This window comes from Bos grunniens, chromosome 4 (genome assembly GCF_055505025.1).
Source record: "Bos grunniens cultivar Pamir isolate PY7600 chromosome 4, Bosgru_T2T1.0, whole genome shotgun sequence".
In the NCBI taxonomy this organism is placed as follows: Eukaryota; Metazoa; Chordata; class Mammalia; order Artiodactyla; family Bovidae; genus Bos; species Bos grunniens.
Window position 1 is genome coordinate 58,301,163 of NC_141168.1, and position 18,879 is coordinate 58,320,041.

Sequence of the window (18,879 nt, forward strand, 5' to 3'; positions counted from 1 at the left end):
CTCCAGGTCTTGTTTTTGCCGACTGTATAGAACTTCTCGATCTTCAGCTGCAAAGAATACAATCAATCTGATTTTGGTATTGACCATTTGGTGATGTCCATGTATAGAGTCATCTCTTGTGTTGTTGGAAAAGGGTGTTTGCTGTCACCAGTACATTCTCTTGGCAGAATTCAGTTAGGCTTTGCCCCGCTTCTTCATTTTGTGCTGCAAGGCCAAACTTGCCTGTTATCCCAGGTATCTCTTGACTTCTTACTTTTGCATCCCAATCCCCTATGATGAAAAGGACATCTTTTATGTTGTTAGTTCCAGAAGGCCTTGTAGGTCTTCATAGAACTGGTCAACTTCAGCTTCTTCAGCATCAGTGGTTGGGACATGGACTCAGATTACTGTGATGCTGAATGGATTACTGTGATACTTGAAACTTTACCAAATATATATGATCACATACATATTGGTTTATTAAAACATAATGTAATTATCTAAAATCTGTAGCCTAAACTATTTTAAGTGGAAAGCAATTTTTTTTACATAGTGATTTTAGATTTTTTTTAAACTGGACACAATTTTGAATAATATTTAAAAACTGAACCTAAATTTAGTAACTATAACAATAGGTTGAAGTAATTTTGAGAAACTCATAATGTATCTAGATTTGTTTTACAAATTAAAATTACCTGAGAATCACAGTTAAGATGTACATCTGAAGTACAAGAAACGGATATGAAAAACTTTCCCGGAGAGGTGGTGTCCACATCACCCGAGTGGCCTGAAATCAAAAAATGCTTACTTTACTCTATGTTCCATTGCAATAAACATCATTAATTAATAATCATGGGTAGGTTGGCCTTGGCTGGTCTTAGTAATTTTCGTATTAGGCTTATTTATTTCTGAATACCTGTATAGCTTCTCAGTTTTTGAAGTACTCTTATAGGACATAGTCACTAGGTAGAGAGCCATTAACTACCAAGTCCAGAAACAAGGGAAAGATAGATCAGGTCAAATCTAAGGACACCCAAAGGACAAAGAAGATGATAGGGTTAGGAGCAGTGAGGATTCTGCGAACAACAAGCCAGATCCACATTCCAGCTCTGCAGTGATAACTGTGGCACCCCAGGGCTTTGGGATTTATGCATGCTCAGAAAAACATTAACAAATGTCACCTAGGGCATTCACAAACACCAAGAGTTTGTACATGACAAGTATAATGAGTACAGCCATATTCTATAAATAATTAAGATTGTCTTTGAATTTGTGAAATATACCTTTGGAAGAGTTAACTGCAAACTTCTAAAAACAACAAGGAGTATTTGGGAATCACTGATATGATGTTTAAAATGTAAGTGTTAATTATCAATAAATTTCATACAGTCTTTAAAACTATTTTCAAGACAGATGGGACTGTGATCTCATGGACTGTAGCCAGTCAGGCTCCTCTGTCCATGGAACTCTGCAGGCAAGAATACTGGAGTGGGTAGCCATTCTCTTCTCCAGAAAATCTTCCCAACCCAGGGGTTGAACTGGGGTCTCCAGCGCAGCAGGCAGATTCATTACCATCTGAGCCACCAGGTAAACCCAGATAAATGGATGGGAATAGTACAAAATTTTATATAAAGAATTCTGAAATTCTAGAAAAGAATCTAAACTCTTATAACCTTGCAAGAGTCTTAAAATTCATTGCTCTTCCTACAGGAAACCAAATTGTAAACCTTGGAAGATGAATTACACACAATATGTATAAGAAGATTAAAACATAATGCATACTCAAAAGAAAAGTCTTGTCTTTGCATAAAGACAAGACACATTTTTTTTGTATAACACATTGTTGATTGACAATATATTTAAGTTAATACATTTAAGATATTTATGTATAATTTTATGATTCCCTTCCCAGGTGGCGCTAGTGGGAAACAACCTGCCTGTCAATGCAGGAGATGGGAGATACAGGCTCGATCCTTGAGTCGGAAAGATCCGCTGGAGGAAGGCACGGCAACCTACTCTAGCATTCTTGCCTGGAGAATCCCATGGACAGAGGAGCCTGGCAGGCTACAGTCCACAGGGTCACACACAGTCGGACATGACTGAAGCGACTTAGCACACATTGGTCTAACTGATTTTTTAAAAATAACTGCGTATCTACTTTTCCCAACGTAATGGATACAGACTTCTATCCTATACAATCTCTGCCATAAGATATTACATATTTTGATTCCAAAAACTAGCAGTCAAGATTCTTCCACTTTTCACTGCCAAAACCTCAGCATCTAACACAGAACCTGGCACACATTTTATACTTGTTTTGTTGAATAAATCTATCATATTCTAAATAAGTTTTCATGAGTTCTTTTTAGGTGAATCCTGTTTTGGTGGACTGAGTTACTAAGTTAATTTCTGTTTTGAATTCAGCTTGTGTTATTAAAAGGATCATGAAATAATAGAAGTGAGGTTTTAGAGCCAGAGAGAAGGATAAGAGGAAACCCAGCTTCATCATGGAGTCAATGTGGAATCTTGACTTTGTAATTTAACCACTCCAAATTTCAATTTCATATCTTCTACTATGAAGATATCAACCACCTCTCTAAAAAGTCTGATGGAAGTATATGAGATAATGTATATAAGGTGCCTGAACTCAACAAGTATAATATTTCCTTTTTCTACAAAATATATGTAACACATATACATGCTAAAAACCAGGCAAGATATTTTACATCATAAATTCTAATTACTATGTAAAAAATGTGGATCAACATGATTAAAATAACAACTTACAACACAACATTCTTTAAAATATTGCAAAGTCCTAAGTAAGATACAATTAAATACTACTTTAATATACTGCCCCTTCTATTTCTAAAAATTATTTTCTAGAAAACAAACCTCTCCATGGTTGAAAAAGTAGCATAAAACTGTAATTATACCTCCAAGTTGAGTCCCACTGTAAAAAAAATATATATACAATCAAAATTCATGTAAAATATAGTGACTTTTTCACAAAATTATTTTAGATTTTAAAATGGCACAATACTAAACCATATAAAATAACAATAAAAATTGCAAAAGTACTCATGTAGTTGATGTTTTACTCTTGAATGTATAAGGATCCAAAGTATAGATATAAAGTAGTCTGAATCTTACAATTTATTGTATTTAAAATATTTTCTAAGTATAATCTTAGATGTGAACATAAAATATTTTTTAACACAGGACAGCATTTTAAAGTGTATATACTCCATTCTTTGAATATTCTGAGTGGAGGAAAATTTTTGTCATCAAATTGGATATCAGTGACTGAAAGATGAAGAGTCTAACAGTTTCATTTAGCAGTAACTGAACCATCTTCTAAGTCACTTCAGTCGTGTCCGACTCTGTGCGACCCCATAGACGGCAGCCCACCAGGCTCCCCCGTCCCTGGGATTCTCCAGGCAAGAACATTGGAGTGGGTTGCCATTTCCTTCTCCAATGCAGGAAAGTGAAAAGTGAAAGTAAAGTCGCTCAGTCGTGTCCAACCCTCAGCGACCCCATGGACTGCAGCCTAGCAGGCCCCTCCGTCCATGGGATTTTCCAGGCAGGAGTATTGGAGTGGGGTGCCATTGCCTTCTCCGAACCAAACCATCTAAACTACTGCAAATATCCTTTGCTGAGTCCCAACGAACAACATTGTAAAATATAAAATTCAGATCAAGGATGCCTGATAATTATCAAAGATGAAGAACCATTTCTTAAGGTTGCCTTTCTTTAAAGTATTGTTCATCATTATACACACAACTTCGCACTCTCAAGACAAATACTGGTTTAATGACTGAAAAAAGGAGAAGAATGAGTTCAACAAAACAAGCAGAGGAAAGCCAGTTGGAAGTAATTTACCTTGAAGAGATTTTCACTAAGGGAAATTCAAAGGGCACACTTTGGAGAAGGAATTGAGAGGAAGAAGGTATGAGAAGCAAGAATAAATGCTGCATATAGAAACTAGGAACATGTAGATAAATCTAAAGAAGACTCGACAACATAAAAGAAACAGTGGTGACTACTGTGGAGGGGTACTATAAGTACTAAACTTCTAATTATTATAGTTAGAATAATTATAAGATGCTAGGAACTGTTTTCAAGTACAACGTTCTAAATTTCTTGTATTGATCAAAAAGAAGAGGAAAGATATCAATCAATTTTAGACTTGGTCAAGTTAAATATGCATGTTTAAGTTTTATCTTTAACCACCAAAAGAATAGAAACAGAATACCTGTGTCCCAAGTTAGTGCCCACAGGGGGAGAGTAGCCATGGTTAAGAAACAGAAAATTTCTCCCCAAACCCCTATTTCTTTTGTCCCTCATATGCCATAGTTTCTAGTCTCCTCACAATTTTGGTGATACTTTTATAGTCAGCATATGTTATATCTACATATCCTTCTTAAAGACTGGAGCTTAATAAAGTATTGATATCCTGGAACTGTGTAACTAATTTACAGAAGACTGTCACCTCATGGGTAGCTTTCCTAATGAAAAATACTAAGTTTTAAAATGTCTTGGTCTAGTGTAAAATTTTCCAAATTTGAAAAAAGTATAATAAATACAAACTATTGTTTAAAATAGAACATCTTAAAGCCTGTGAGCGTAATCTAAAAGCAATTCTTTTCCCTCAAAATACTGATGAGTTTATATATTTTTCTATATAGCATACATATGGAAAAGTGCATTAAGGTTTTCAGATAGTTTACAGAACACTTATAAAGTGAATATTCTTTTAACCACCATATGTCGCTGAAATAGAAAACAGATCACATCCTGACACCTCACATGCCATCCTTTGAGACAGGCACTATCCTGAGTTTTGAAATTACCAACATAACTGCTTCTATATGCATCATACTATCATTTACTTTTAGCTGTATTCAAACTTTATACAAATATAATTTTGCAGTATTTTCAAATCTTGTACCTGCTTTGATTCATTCAACATTATATTTGTAAGATTTTTTTCCACGTTGATGTTTGTACCTATAGCTCATTCATTCTCACTGTTGTATAATATTTCCCTATACTAATAAACTTACAATGTGTACATTTCTCTGTGGAGGGATGTTTAAGTTGTTTTTAGTTTGGAGTTACTACAATGATGTTATGTTATTGTACATACTTTCTGGTGTACATGTAGAAGAGTTTCTTAGGCATATTTACTTCAAACTGGAATTGCTGAATTATAAGGTATATACATCTTCAAATGATTAGATAATGCACAATGTTTTTCCAAAATAGTTGTACTAATTGATATGTCCACCAACCGGGGATAAAAGTTCCTGTTGTCAATTTTCCCAACCCAGGGATTGAACCCAGGTCTCCTCCTTTGCAGGCAGATTCTTTACCATCTGAGCCAGCAGAGAAGCCCTTTGTCAATCTAGTAGATGTGAGATAGTATCTCACTGTGGTTAAAATGAGTATTTTCCTGATAATTAATATGGTGATCAACTTTATATACGTTTGTTGGCAATCTGGAACTCTTCTGGAAGATGTCTTTCCATATTTTTTCCAGTTTTCAATTGGGTGGTCTTATTTTGTCTACCTCCTAGACTATAAATTCCATAAGGACAGGGATTATTTGTTTTTGTATTCCTAGCTCCTATAGAATAGTGCTCTCAGTCACAGCAGGCATCTAATAATAATTGTCAAATTAATGAGCGTAAGTTTGGATACCACATCCATAAGTCTGGATTACCCTACAAGGATAAAAAGGAGGCCTTTTAATATCTTAAAGACTTTATTTTAGTGACTAGCTCTAGTTTGAGGCTGCGTATTTGGCTAAACTTTTGAAAAAAATAAAATCTGAAAGTTTCCATCTGTTAGTCAATTAATCTTGTTAATTATCCTTTTAATTTAATCAACAAATGTCAGAAAGTCCACCGAAATATCTTTTAATACAGTAATCTTACCTCAGGTAAGCACCATACATGAAGAACAATCCCATCATTATTCCATTTAAAATAAAAATCACACCAACATAAAAGCAAGCAGGGTCTCCCAATCCTTTGAAAAGACACAGATTATTAAGTATTTAATGAGTAAATGACTATATAGCAATTGAGCATAATTATCTCAGTGTTTTGTAATCAAGAGCTCATGAATTAGCTGAAAGCTCTGTGGCTCAGACTGCTGCTCTATTTAATAGTTACATTAGTACTTTCCCCATACATGAGGTATTATTGGTTACATTCGTATTTTTCTCCACCGAAGTATTCTCATACTGTAATGATTAGTTGGTGCTGCATTTTATTTAGGTGATGCTCCTATTGTTCAGTGTCTAGAACTGTCTGTAGAGTTACTTGATAAATCACAAGAGAAAATCCACTACATTAATTTTATCCTGGATGACTAAGATACGGCCCCTGACCTTAAGGCGCAGCTTTAGTCTATAGGAGATAAACTGATCCATTACTATGTATAGCCAGGACCATAATACTTAATACATTCCATGTATAAACACCATGTACATGGGATATACTGACACAGACATAATCCACTAGGTGCTTTTCCACTATCATCTCACATAATACTCAGAACAAATCTTTGAAATTACCTGGTGTGAAAATAACGTTTTTCAGTGGCTGAGAAAACAACACAGAAAACTTAACCTGCCAAAAGTTATTTAGGTAACTGGTGGAGCCAGGATTTGAGGGCTAGCCTTTCTGATTTCTTCTACTTCTCTGATCATTCCTTTTTAGTCTGTCCTAATAATTCCTCTTCCTATACACACTCTCCTTCAACGTTGGATTACTTTAGGATCTGTCATATGCCCTCTTCTTTTCTAAGTCTGCATGTTCTCCTTAAGGAAATTCTTTCACTTCTGTGGTTCCAATTACCATCTACATACAGAAGATGCCAAGTCTACATTCAAATGAGAACTGTCTTATTCCTGTATGTATGTACATAGGTAGCCACTTGACATCTCTACTTTGGAATCTCTCAGATACTTCAAATTAATGAACTAATTCAAACCTGCTATTTTTATAATGTTTCTTACCAATTTGAATGGAAGGATTCAATTACTTAAGCCAGAAACCCAACAATATTACATAAATCAGCCTCTTTCCTCTTTCCCATCAATCATCAAATCCTTTCATTTCTGCTTTCTCCTCTCTCTAAAATCCATTCATTTTCCAGTAAATCACTTGCTGAGAGCAAAACAGTTTCCTACCTGGACTCACTGAATTCACTTTTGTCCTTTACTAATTATCTTTTCCATGTAATTGCCAAAATCATGTTTTAAAAGTAAAAATCTGTCAAAATTCTTATAATATCCTTAGTCAGTAAATGGTTCTTCATTATCTGACTCTTGTTTACATTCCAAACATCATTTCACACCATGTTTTCTTCTCTAACTGCTCAAGGAAGTCTAGCTTTCTTTCAATTCTCTCTTGCTTCAGAACTTCAGAATATGCTGGTCCCTATTCTCGAAACACTTCTCTTATCCTCAGCAATTTTATTTCCTTGTTTGTAATATCCACCACAGTTGTACCTGCTAACATCCCTCTTAAGCTGTAAAATCTATGCTGGTAAGGCCCCATGTTTACCAGGTTTATCTCAGGGTCCCAAGTGCCAATACTAACCTATCACTTGGTGGCAACTTAATAAATACCATAACAACATATATAAGGTGATTTTTTCCCATCCCTCGAAAAGGTTCTACCTTCCATGCTGGCCGAATCTCTCATTTTATGAGACATTCTCTCAATTCCTTTGAACAAAAAAGTTTAAATGTCCTCAAATATCCTCTACCACCACTGTTTTAGATATTATAAAGGCCATCTGAGGGAATCAGTAAAAATGTAAGGGAAACATGAAAATACAGATTTAGGATATATTCTGAGAACAGAATGTGATTGCACACAAGTTAATAGAAAAATATATATATATAAAACAATGTTGTAGGGAATATGAAAAAGAAAAAAACAACTATGTAAGTGTTCTGCAAGTAGATACATGTGATTGCAAATAAAATTTTCAAGGTACAGCATCATACTTCATACAACATCATACATATAGATAGTTAACAGTGCTAAATCACAAATATCTTGAATAGCAATGACAATTACAGATTCTGTAAAACTGTTAAATGATTCTAAAAGTGGTTCTCTGACAGAAATACTAACGTAGAAGATGTATATGAAGAACTATTCGTGGACTGTGAGAGCACAAAAAAGTAGAACTTCTAAAGTAACCTATTATTATATATGTCTTATTTTTAAATATTTATGCATGACTAAATTTTTACATTAACTTTATTAACTATTACAGATAGAACTGTGACTATTTGATCTACATCCCCCAAATTTACATATTCAAGCCACCTCAGAAACTTTTCTGTACCTTCTGAAATGAAGGAATGTCTTATAACCAGTATGACCTTACACAGATATATATTAATATTCAAATTAAATTCCAAATTAATACTCATGTTAGTAAGTACACTGCCTTCTCAAAAAATTATTTTAAAGGGTAAAGGTAAATATTTAGGTGAATCAGTTCTATAATGTTTTTAAAGAAAAAAATCAATCATAGTAATTTATAATAATTCTTAGAGAGTCATAATATTATAAAATGTTTACGTAAACATTAGTGACAATATACAGCAGCATTTTAGGAAGAAACATGCCTTCACAGCTTTGAACTTCATTTAGAGGTTCTATTCTGGTCACGTTCCAGCAGGTCTTAGTTTCTAACCCAAATAAATTCATTATTCCCACAAATGTGCGATAGCAGAAGGCTATAATCACCTAAAAAAGATAAAATAAAAAAGATAATAGATATACATTATCTTTATAATTATTCCAAAATATCATTTTATGATGGCTGCCTTTAACATTATAAACTTTGATGAATTTATTTAAATCATTTCATGTGGGAAACAGTCATTTAAAAAACTTTATATATACACACACACTATAAAGTTGTGTATTACTGAGTAATGCACAGCTACACAATTTATGTTGTGACTGACATCTCTGTAATATAGTCCTTTAAACAACTGAAACAGAATAGTAGCTGTAAAATCAAGCATTAAGTATATAATTAAAATATGAAGATAATTAATAGCAAACATACAAAGCTTTACAGGAGTATTTTATAACATTTCTCTTAGGCCCTTGAACTTATTCTCTTCATAGTCTAAAAACCAACTCATAGTCTATAAAACAACTGCACGTGGACTAATAGCTCCTATGCCCATTAAGCATTAACATTTGATTAAGCAGATTTAATTAACCAATCCTTCCCAATCCGAAATCTGCCTTAAAATTTTTAAATACAAAGGAAATTAGCAACAAAAAATTACAAAAAAGTGCTGATTCCTGGGAGATTGTTTTAAAAAAATAATTTTATAGATTTGAGAAAAATAATGCAGATCACTGTGTGGGGGGGTGGGGACGAGTTAAAAAATAAAGACTTCAAAGGGAAAGTAAAAATAACCTAGAACTAACTACTTTTACTATTTTGGTGACCATCCTTCCAGTTTCTCCCTAGGCACAAGACAATTAGCTAGTGTCACTGGGGCTTCCCTTGTGGCACTAGTGACAAAGAACCTGCCTGCCCATGAAGGTTAGACGTTAAGAGATGTAGGTTCGATCCCTGGGTTGGGAAGATCCCCTGGAAGAGGGCACAGCAACCCACTCCAATATTCTTGCCTAGAGAATCCCATGGACAGAGAAGCCTGACAGGCTGCAGTCCATAGTGTCACACAGGGTCGGACATGACTGAAGCGACCTAGCATGCACACATGCAGAGTTATTCATTGTACAATAAATATTATACAAGTAGTTAATGTAATACACATCAGTAAATATCGTAAACAACTTTTCACGTATAATATAGATTTACTATATCACTTAATTTTGTAAAACTGACATTCTGCTAAAATTTATAACTTCTTGTGTATTTTTCACAAATGTACAAAAATTTGCCACATTAAATGTTTGTGAAAAATCTAGAATTATACTCCTTTACGAGATGTCATTCAATATAGGAAGAAAGCATGACTTTGAAGTCAAAATAAACAAAAAATTCTGATTCTGAAAGTTACAGTTTCTATGGTGTGAAATAATCCTTCAGCCTCTGAACCTCAGCCACCTCATCTCTAAAATGACATTAATGACCATCTTACAAGAGTGATGGGAGATTAGAGCTTACATATGTAAGTGCTGGCATAGAGTAAGCATTAAATGCCTTTTCCCTTTTAAAACACATTTTCACACTCATGTTTTAAGATGAAAAATTAATCTCCCTGTGAAAACAAAGTATGGACATTTACTTCAACACTGAAGTACCACATAAGGCTGCAAGCAAATTTAAGTGTTCTCTATATTGTATCTATGCGATATGAAAATAAGACTGGACGAGTCCTTGTTGGCTGTCATTTACATGCTTTCAAGTTTCAAAAATGAATGAACAACATTATCATGATTTTTTTTTCATAACATCAAAGAAACTGAAAATTGTACAAATTATTCAATAAATTTTTTGATAAGCAAAATGAAAAAACTAGCTAATGTTTTAGAGACCATACTGATGGAAATTAGTGGAACAAAAAACAGATTTAATGATATAAAACTCTAAAAATAACTCAAAACTAAAAATAATAATGATCAAACACTGGAAGAACTTGGCCTAGTCCGATAAGCTAAATCCTTATCTTATTTACACAGAGTAAGTCAACATTAACTCAAGTTGAAGATTCAACAAATAGTTTTTTTTTCCTCTTTGATTTTTCTATTTTAACTAGAATTATCCAGATAATCATTAGAAGAAATAAGGTCAAAGTGCCTCTGAAAAGTAAGATGGGATATGGAGAAAGCTGCTGCAGAAAACCACTTCTTTCATCTTAAATCTTATGTAGGTCTATACAATTGTTACTACCACAAATTACATTGAAAAGCACTTACAGAAATCAAGGAAATAAATAAATCTGAGAAACCCCTAAGTTCTTTGAAATTCAATAACACAATATTTAAATATCCAGTGGATCAAAGAAGAAAACACATGGAAAATTAGAAAATCACTTAAACTAAATGAAGATGAGAAAAAAAAAAGGCAATATTTAAATAATGTAAATGTCCACTTTGGGAAATGGAGTAGATGTACTTTTCTCTATTCCTACCAGTACAACTATAACTTCTGTGAATCATATAAATCAAACATTAGAAGAAAGGTAGAAAAAAGAAGGCACACTAGCTAGGAATCTCAGGACCCAGGGAATGACATGGTGGTAAGTTCCCTGGACTTTCCTTTTGCCTTATTTTCTCAGATTTGGAGCCAGAGTCTGGCAACCAGAAACACCACTGGGGGCTTACACAGCATTCAGAAAAGGCCTACTCTTTCTAGCCAAAGGACTAGGAAAACGGCAGCCTAGAAATAGATAACTTTTAGACAATAAAAACCACCAAACACTCAAAAAACAATACATATATACATATGCACACATACACATATATATAGTACCATTCTCTTCAATAGAGGTCAAATGGAGTATGTAAATAAAAACTTAATCTAGGTTTTTAAATTCTCTAAACACAATGAATTTAAGCTATAAATTAATAACAAAGATAAATCTTCAAACACTTGAAAACTAAAAGAAAGCCACTGCTAAGTCGCTTCAGTCGTGTCCAACTCTGTGCGACCCCATAGATGGCAGCCCACCAGGCTTCCCCGTCCCTGGGATTCTCCAGGCAAGAACACTGGAGTGGGCTGCCATTTCCTTCTCCAATGCATGAAAGTGAAAAGTGAAAGTGAAGTCACTCAGTCGTGTCCAACTCTTAGCGACCCCATGGACTGCAGACTACCAGGCTCCTCCGTCCATGGGATTTTCCAGGCAAGAGTACTGGAGTGGGGTGCCATTGCCTTCTCCGAAGAAACCCACTAAACCCACTAAAAAAAAGTCCATAGACCAAGTAAGCAACCTCAAGGGAAATAAAATATATGGAATCTAATTTTTAAAAAAGTATAAGGTTTCCAAGTCCAGCATGTAAGAAGCTTTTAATTTGCCACTCCATTCTAATAAGAAAAAAATTAAACAAGCTGAAAAGTCAACTCTTTTTAGATCCAAAAGAGAAATGAAGTCACTAGGCAAACTGCTGCTCCCAGACTGTAAAGGTTGACAGGCAAATACAGAGAATCACAACTTACTGGAGCAAAAACCCAGGGGTAGAAACCTCCATGGGAACCAGATGGAGAGACAGAAAACCTAAATTATAATTGATGAATTGCTAGAGGCACAGTGTAGACAATTCTGAGAATCAAAAACTCCAGGGAGACCCAGTAATAGGGATAATGCCCACATATTTATGAATTTTATCTCTAGGAGATCACTAGTTTCTTACAGTGATATCAGAAAAAAATCTGTTTCTGAGGGGGAAGTGGAAAGAGGAGTGTATTTTGAAATACACCAGAGCACTCTGTTCTTAACAAGGCCTGCCCTTGAAAGAGACTATTCCACCAGTAGGCCTAACCAGCTAGGGTGTTATCAGAGCCTAAACTACAGGGTGGCAGAGTAATACCCAACTCCACCCTTCTATGTGAGAGAAGGGAAATACCAATTCCAGCCCACTCTAGTCATCCTGCTGTACCTAAATGGGAAAGAAAAAACCAAGAAGACTGCAAAGTTCACAGTCTAGAGGTACAGGTTCACAAAAGATTGAGACCTAATTACAGAATGCTTCCCTTACACTATTAAAAGCCTATTTATGGCAGCTCTGTACCCAGTACCTCAAGCTAGCTATTACATCATAAGGCATACTAAAAGCCAAAACACAGTTTGAAGAAACAGAGCAAGCATCAGAACTAGACTTAGATATGGCAGGCATGTTGAAATTGTAAGACTGGTAATTCAGAACAACAATAATTAATGTGCTAAAGGCTCTAACAGATAAAGAAAGGAGCATGCAAGAACCGATTGGCAATATTAGCAGAGAAGTTCTCTATACACTATAACAGAATACACTACAATGGAAATCAAGAATGCCTTTGATGTGCTTATTGGTAGGCTGGACTTGGCTTGAGGAAAGAATCTCTGAGCTTCAGTATATTTCAATAAGAAACCTCCAAAACTGAAAATCAAAAATATAAAAGACAAAAATAAGAGAACAGAATATCCAAGAACTGTGGGGCAACCACAGAAGGTACACCATACATGTAATGGGAATGCCATAGGAGAAAAGATAAAGAAACAGAAGAAATACTATGAATAGAAACAATGACTGGGAATTTCCTCACATCAAACTACAGGTACAGAAAGCTTAGAGAACACCAACCATGATAAACGCCAAAAAACTATACCTATTCATAAATCATACATATTGAATATGCATATAACATTCAAACTATAAAAACTTAAAGATAAAGAAAAATCCTTACAGAAGTCAGAAGAAAAACATGCCTTACTTAAGAAGGAATAAAGGTTAAGAAGTACCTCTGACTTCTCAGAAACTATTCAATTTAAGAAGAAAATGAAATATTTAAAGAGTTGAGAGGGTAAAAACCAACTTAACCTCACGTGAAATTATCCTTTAAAAGTGAAGGAGAAATACTTTCTCAAACAAACAAAAATTGAAAGACTTTGTATGTTTTTTACTACTACTACTACTAAGTCGCTTCAGTCGTGTCCAACTCTGTGCGACCCCATAGATGGCAGCCCACCAGGCTCCACTGTCCCTGGGATTCTCCAGGCAAGAACACTGGAGTGGGTTGCCATTTCCTTCTCCAATGCACGAAAGTGAAAAGTGAAAGTGAAGTCGCTCAGTCATGTCCGACTCTTCGCGACCCCATGGACTGCAGCCCACCAGGCTCCTCCGTCCATGGGATTCTCCAGGCAAGAGCACTGGAGTGGGTTGCCATTGAGAGATAAGAAAGATATGGATTAGAAAACTTGGACCCACAGAAAGAGCATCAAAGAAAGAATAAGTGAAGATAAAAAAAACCTTTCTATGAGGCCACCATCACCCTAATACCAAAACCTGACAAAGATCCCACAAAAAAAGAAAACTACAGGCCAATATCACTGATGAACATAGATGCAAAAATCCTTAACAAAATTCTAGCAATCAGAATCCAACAACACATTAAAAAGATCATACACCATGACCAAGTGGGCTTTATCCCAGGGATGCAAGGATTCTTCAATATCCGCAAATCAATGTAATACACCACATTAACAAATTGAAAAATAAAAACCATATGATTATCTCAATAGATGCAGAGAAAGCCTTTGACAAAATTCAACACCCATTTATGATAAAAACTCTCCAGAAAGCAGGAATAGAAGGAACATACCTCAACATAATAAAAGCTATATATGACAAACCCACAGCAAACATTGAAAAAAAAATTGAAAGCATTTCCTCTAAAGTCAGGAACAAGACAAGGGTGCCCGCTTTCACCATTACTATTCAACATAGTTTTGGAAGTTTTGGCCACAGCAATCAGAGCATAAAAAGAAATAAAAGGAATCCAAATTGGAAAAGAAGTAAAACTCTCACTATTTGCAGATGACATGATCCTCTACATAGAAAACCCTAAAGACTCCACCAGAAAATTACTAGAAATAATCAATGATTATAGTAAAGTTGCAGGATATAAAATCAACACACAGAAATCCCTTGCATTCCTATACACTAAGAATGAGAAAATAGAAAGAGAAATTAAGGAAACAATTCCATTCACCATTGCAACGAAAAGAATAAAATACTTAGGAATATATCTACCTAAAGAAACTAAAGACCTATATATAGAAAACTATAAAACACTGGTGAAAGAAATCAAAGAGGACACTAATAGATGGAGAAATATACCATGTTCATGGATTGGAAGAATCAATATAGTGAAAATGAGTATACTACCCAAAGCAATTTATAGATTCAATGCAATCCCTATCAAGCTACCAACGGTATTCTTCACAGAGCTAGAACAAATAATTTCACAATTTGTATGGAAATACAAAAAACCTCAAATAGCCAAAGCTATCTTGAGAAAGAAGGATGGAACTGGAGGAATCAACCTGCCTGACTTCAGGCTCTACTACAAAGCCACAGTCATCAAGACAGTATGGTACTGGCACAAAGACAGAAATATAGATCAATGGAACAAAATAGAAAGCCCAGAGATAAATCCACACACATATGGACACCTTATCTTTGACAAAGGAGGCAAGAATATACAATGGATTAAAGACAATCTCTTTAACAAGTGGTGCTGGGAAAACTGGACAACCACTTGTAAAAGCATGAAACTAGAACACTTTCTAACACCATACACAAAAATAAACTCAAAATGGATTAAAGATCTCAATGTAAGACCAGAAACTATAAAACTCCTAGAGGAGAACATAGGCAAAACACTCTCTGACATACACCACAGCAGGATCCTCTATGACCCACCTCCCAGAATATTGGAAATAAAAGCAAAAATAAACAAATGGGACCTAATTAAACTTAAAAGCTTCTGTACAACAAAGGAAACTATAAGCAAGGTGAAAAGACAGCCTTCAGAATGGGAGAAAATAATAGCAAATGAAGCAACAGACAAACAACTAATCTCAAAAATATACAAACAACTCCTACAGCTCAACTCCAGAAAAATAAATGACCCAATCAAAAAATGGGCCAAAGAACTAAATACACATTTCTCCAAAGAAGACATACAGATGGCTAACAAACACATGAAAAGATGCTCAACATCACTCATTATCAGAGAAATGCAAATCAAAACCACTATGAGGTACCATTTCACGCCAGCCAGAATGGCTGCGATCCAAAAGTCTACAAGGGTGTGGAGAAAAGGGAACCCTCTTACACTGTTGGTGGGAATGCAAACTAGTACAGCCACTATGGAGAACAGTGTGGAGATTCCTTAAAAAACTGGAAATAGAACTGCCTTATGACCCAGCAAGCCCACTGCTGGGCATACACACTGAGGAAACCAGAAGGGAAAGAGACACGTGTACCCCAATGTTCATCGCAGCACTGTTTATAATAGCCAGGACATGGAAGCAACCTAGATGTCCATCAGTAGATGAATGGAAAAGAAAGCTGTGGCACATATACACAATGGAGTATTACTCAGCCATTAAAAAGAATACATTTGAATCAGTTCTAATGAGGTGGATGAAACTGGAGCCGATTATACAGAGTGAAGTAAGCCAGAAAGAAAAACACCAATACAGTATACTAACGCATATATATATGGAATTTAGAAAGATGGTAACAATAACCGTGTATATGAGACAGCAAAAGAGACATGGATGTATAGAACAGTCTTTTGGACTCTGTGGGAGAGGAAGAGGGTGGGATGATTTGGGAGAATGGCATTGAAATATGTATAATATCATATATGAAATGAGTTGCCAGTCCAGGTTCGATGCACAATACTGGATGCTTGGGGCTGGTGCACTGGGACAACCCAGAGGGATGGTATGGGGAGGGAGGAGGGAGGAGGGTTCAGGATGGGGAACACATGTATACCTGTGGCAGATTCATTTTGATATATGGCAAAATCAATACAATAAAGTTAATTATAATAAAATTTAAAAAAATAAAAATTAAAAAAGAAACTTTTCTTTTTAGTCTTAATTGATCTAAAGTATAATAGCTTTGTTCAAAATTATAATAGCAGCAGTGTATTCTTTATGCATTGTTATGCATGTACTTATGTATAATAAACATAAATGACAGCAATGATTCAGGGTTGGAAGGAGGAATTAGAATTACTTTGTGATTAGAAGGTCCTCACACACACACACACTGCCCTTAAAGTGGTTTAGTGTTATCTAAAAGTGATCTTGGATTCATTTTAAATGTATACTGCAATCTCTAGGTCAACCACCAAAAAAAGTTAAAAAAAAATTATTATAACTAATACAGTAAGAAAGAGAAAATGAAATAATATAAAATGCTCAGTTAGAACCACAAAAGGCATGAGAAGAGTGGACTCAAAATAGGAACAAAACACAAGGGCAACAAATATAAAATATTGTAGCAACAAATATAGTTGCTATCAATCTATGTCAATAATTACTTAGAACATCAATGGTCTAAATGCACCAATCAAGAGACAGAGATTATCAGAGTAAATCAGAAAATCAAGACTCAAACATACTTTGTCTAAACTAACTTTAAATATAAAGACACATATAGATTAAGAGTAAATGAAGAGGACTTCCCTGGTGGTCCAGTAGTTAAGAATCCGCCTGCCAATGCAGGGAGCATAGGTTTGATCCCTGGTTGGGGAAGATTCCATGTGCCACAGAGCAACTAGGCCTGTGAGCCACAACTACGAAAGCCCATGTACCCTAGAGCCCATCCTCTGCAACAAGAGAAGCCGCCGCAATGAGAAGCCTATGTACCACAAATCAGAGTAGCCCCACCTGCCCCAACTGGAGAAAGCGCTTGTACAGCAACAAAGATCCAGTGCAGCCAAAAATAAAATAAATATGTTTTAAAAAGAGCAAATTAATAAAGTAAGATATACTATGTAAAAACTAATTAAAAGAAAAATCAGAGTAGCTGTACTAATTTCAGACAGAGCAAAACTTCATGAAAAGTTATCAGGGATAAAAAGTGGTATTAGATAATGATAAAGAACGTGAATGTGAACGTGAACGTGAACGTGAAGTCACTCAGTCGTGTCCGACTCTTTGCGACCCCATGGACTGCAGCCTACCAGGCTCCTCTGTCCATGGGATTTTCGGGCAATGGTACTGGAGTGGATTGCCATTTCCTTCTCCAAGGGATCTTCCCAACCCAGGGATCAAACCTGGGTCTCCCGCATCATAGACAGACGCTTTACCGTCTGAGCCACCAGGGAAGTCCTAATGATAAAGGTGTCAGTTCTAAAAGGAGACATGGCAATCCTCAATGTGCCTGCAAGTAACAACGGGGCATAAATAAAATCAATAAGCCTCCAGCAAGGCTAAGAAAAAAAGAGGAAGAACACAAATTACTAATATCAGAAATGGAAGAGAGGTCATCCTCATAGATTTCATAGACATTAAAAGGATAGTAAAGGAATAATGAACCTCATTCCATAGTTCATCAGGCACTCTATCTATCAGATCTAGGCCCTTAAATCTATTTCTCACTTCCACTGTATAATCACAGATGGTGACTGCAGCCATGAAATTAAAAGACACTTACTCCTTGGAAGGAACATTATGACCAACCTAGATAGTATATTCAAAAGCAGAGACATTACTTTGCCAACAAAGGTTCGTCTAGTCAAGGCTATGGTTTTTCTTGTGGTCATGTATGGATGTGAGAGTTGGACTGTGAAGAAGGCTGAGCACGGAAGAATTGATGCTTTTGAACTGTGGTGTTGGAGAAGACTCTTGAGAGTCCCTTGGACTGCAAGGAGATCCAACCAGTCCATTCTGAAGGAGATCAGCCCTGGGATTTCTTTGGAAGGAATGATGCTAAAGCTGAAACTCCAGTACTTTGGCCACCTCATGCAAAGAGTTGATTCATTGGAAAAGACCCTAATGCTGGGAGGGATTGGGGGCAGGAGGAGAAGGGGACGACAGAGGATGAGATGGCTGGATGGCATCACTGACTCGATGGACATGAGTCTCAGTGAACTCCGGGAGTTGGTGATGGACAGGGAGGCCTGGCATGCTGCAATTCATGGGGTCACAAAGAGTTGGACACGACTGAACGACTGATCTGATCTGATCTCTGAAAGGAATAATGGGGCTTCCCTGGTGGCTCAGTGGTAAAGAATCCATCTGCCAATGCAAGAGACATGGGTTTGATCCCTGTGTCAGGGAGATCCCCTGGAGAAAGAAATGCCAATCCATTTAGGTATTCTGGCCTGGAAAATCTCATGGACAGAGGAGCCTGGCAGGCTATAGTCCATGGGGTT

At 35.9% G+C, this 18,879-nt stretch overlaps 1 protein-coding gene across 1 annotated transcript in view; it reads right to left on the minus strand.

Annotated features, from left to right (window-relative positions):
- The window catches only part of DPY19L2 (dpy-19 like 2), a 95,739-nt gene that overhangs the window by 63,706 nt on the left and 13,154 nt on the right, over positions 1 to 18,879 (minus strand). The window contains exons 5-8 of the mRNA XM_086396525.1: positions 8,639 to 8,759; positions 5,919 to 6,012; positions 2,875 to 2,932; positions 675 to 766 (exon numbers count right to left, since the gene is read on the minus strand). Coding sequence (XP_086252651.1) covers positions 675 to 766; positions 2,875 to 2,932; positions 5,919 to 6,012; positions 8,639 to 8,759 — 365 coding nt within the window. The remainder of the gene's footprint in view (positions 1 to 674; positions 767 to 2,874; positions 2,933 to 5,918; positions 6,013 to 8,638; positions 8,760 to 18,879) is intronic.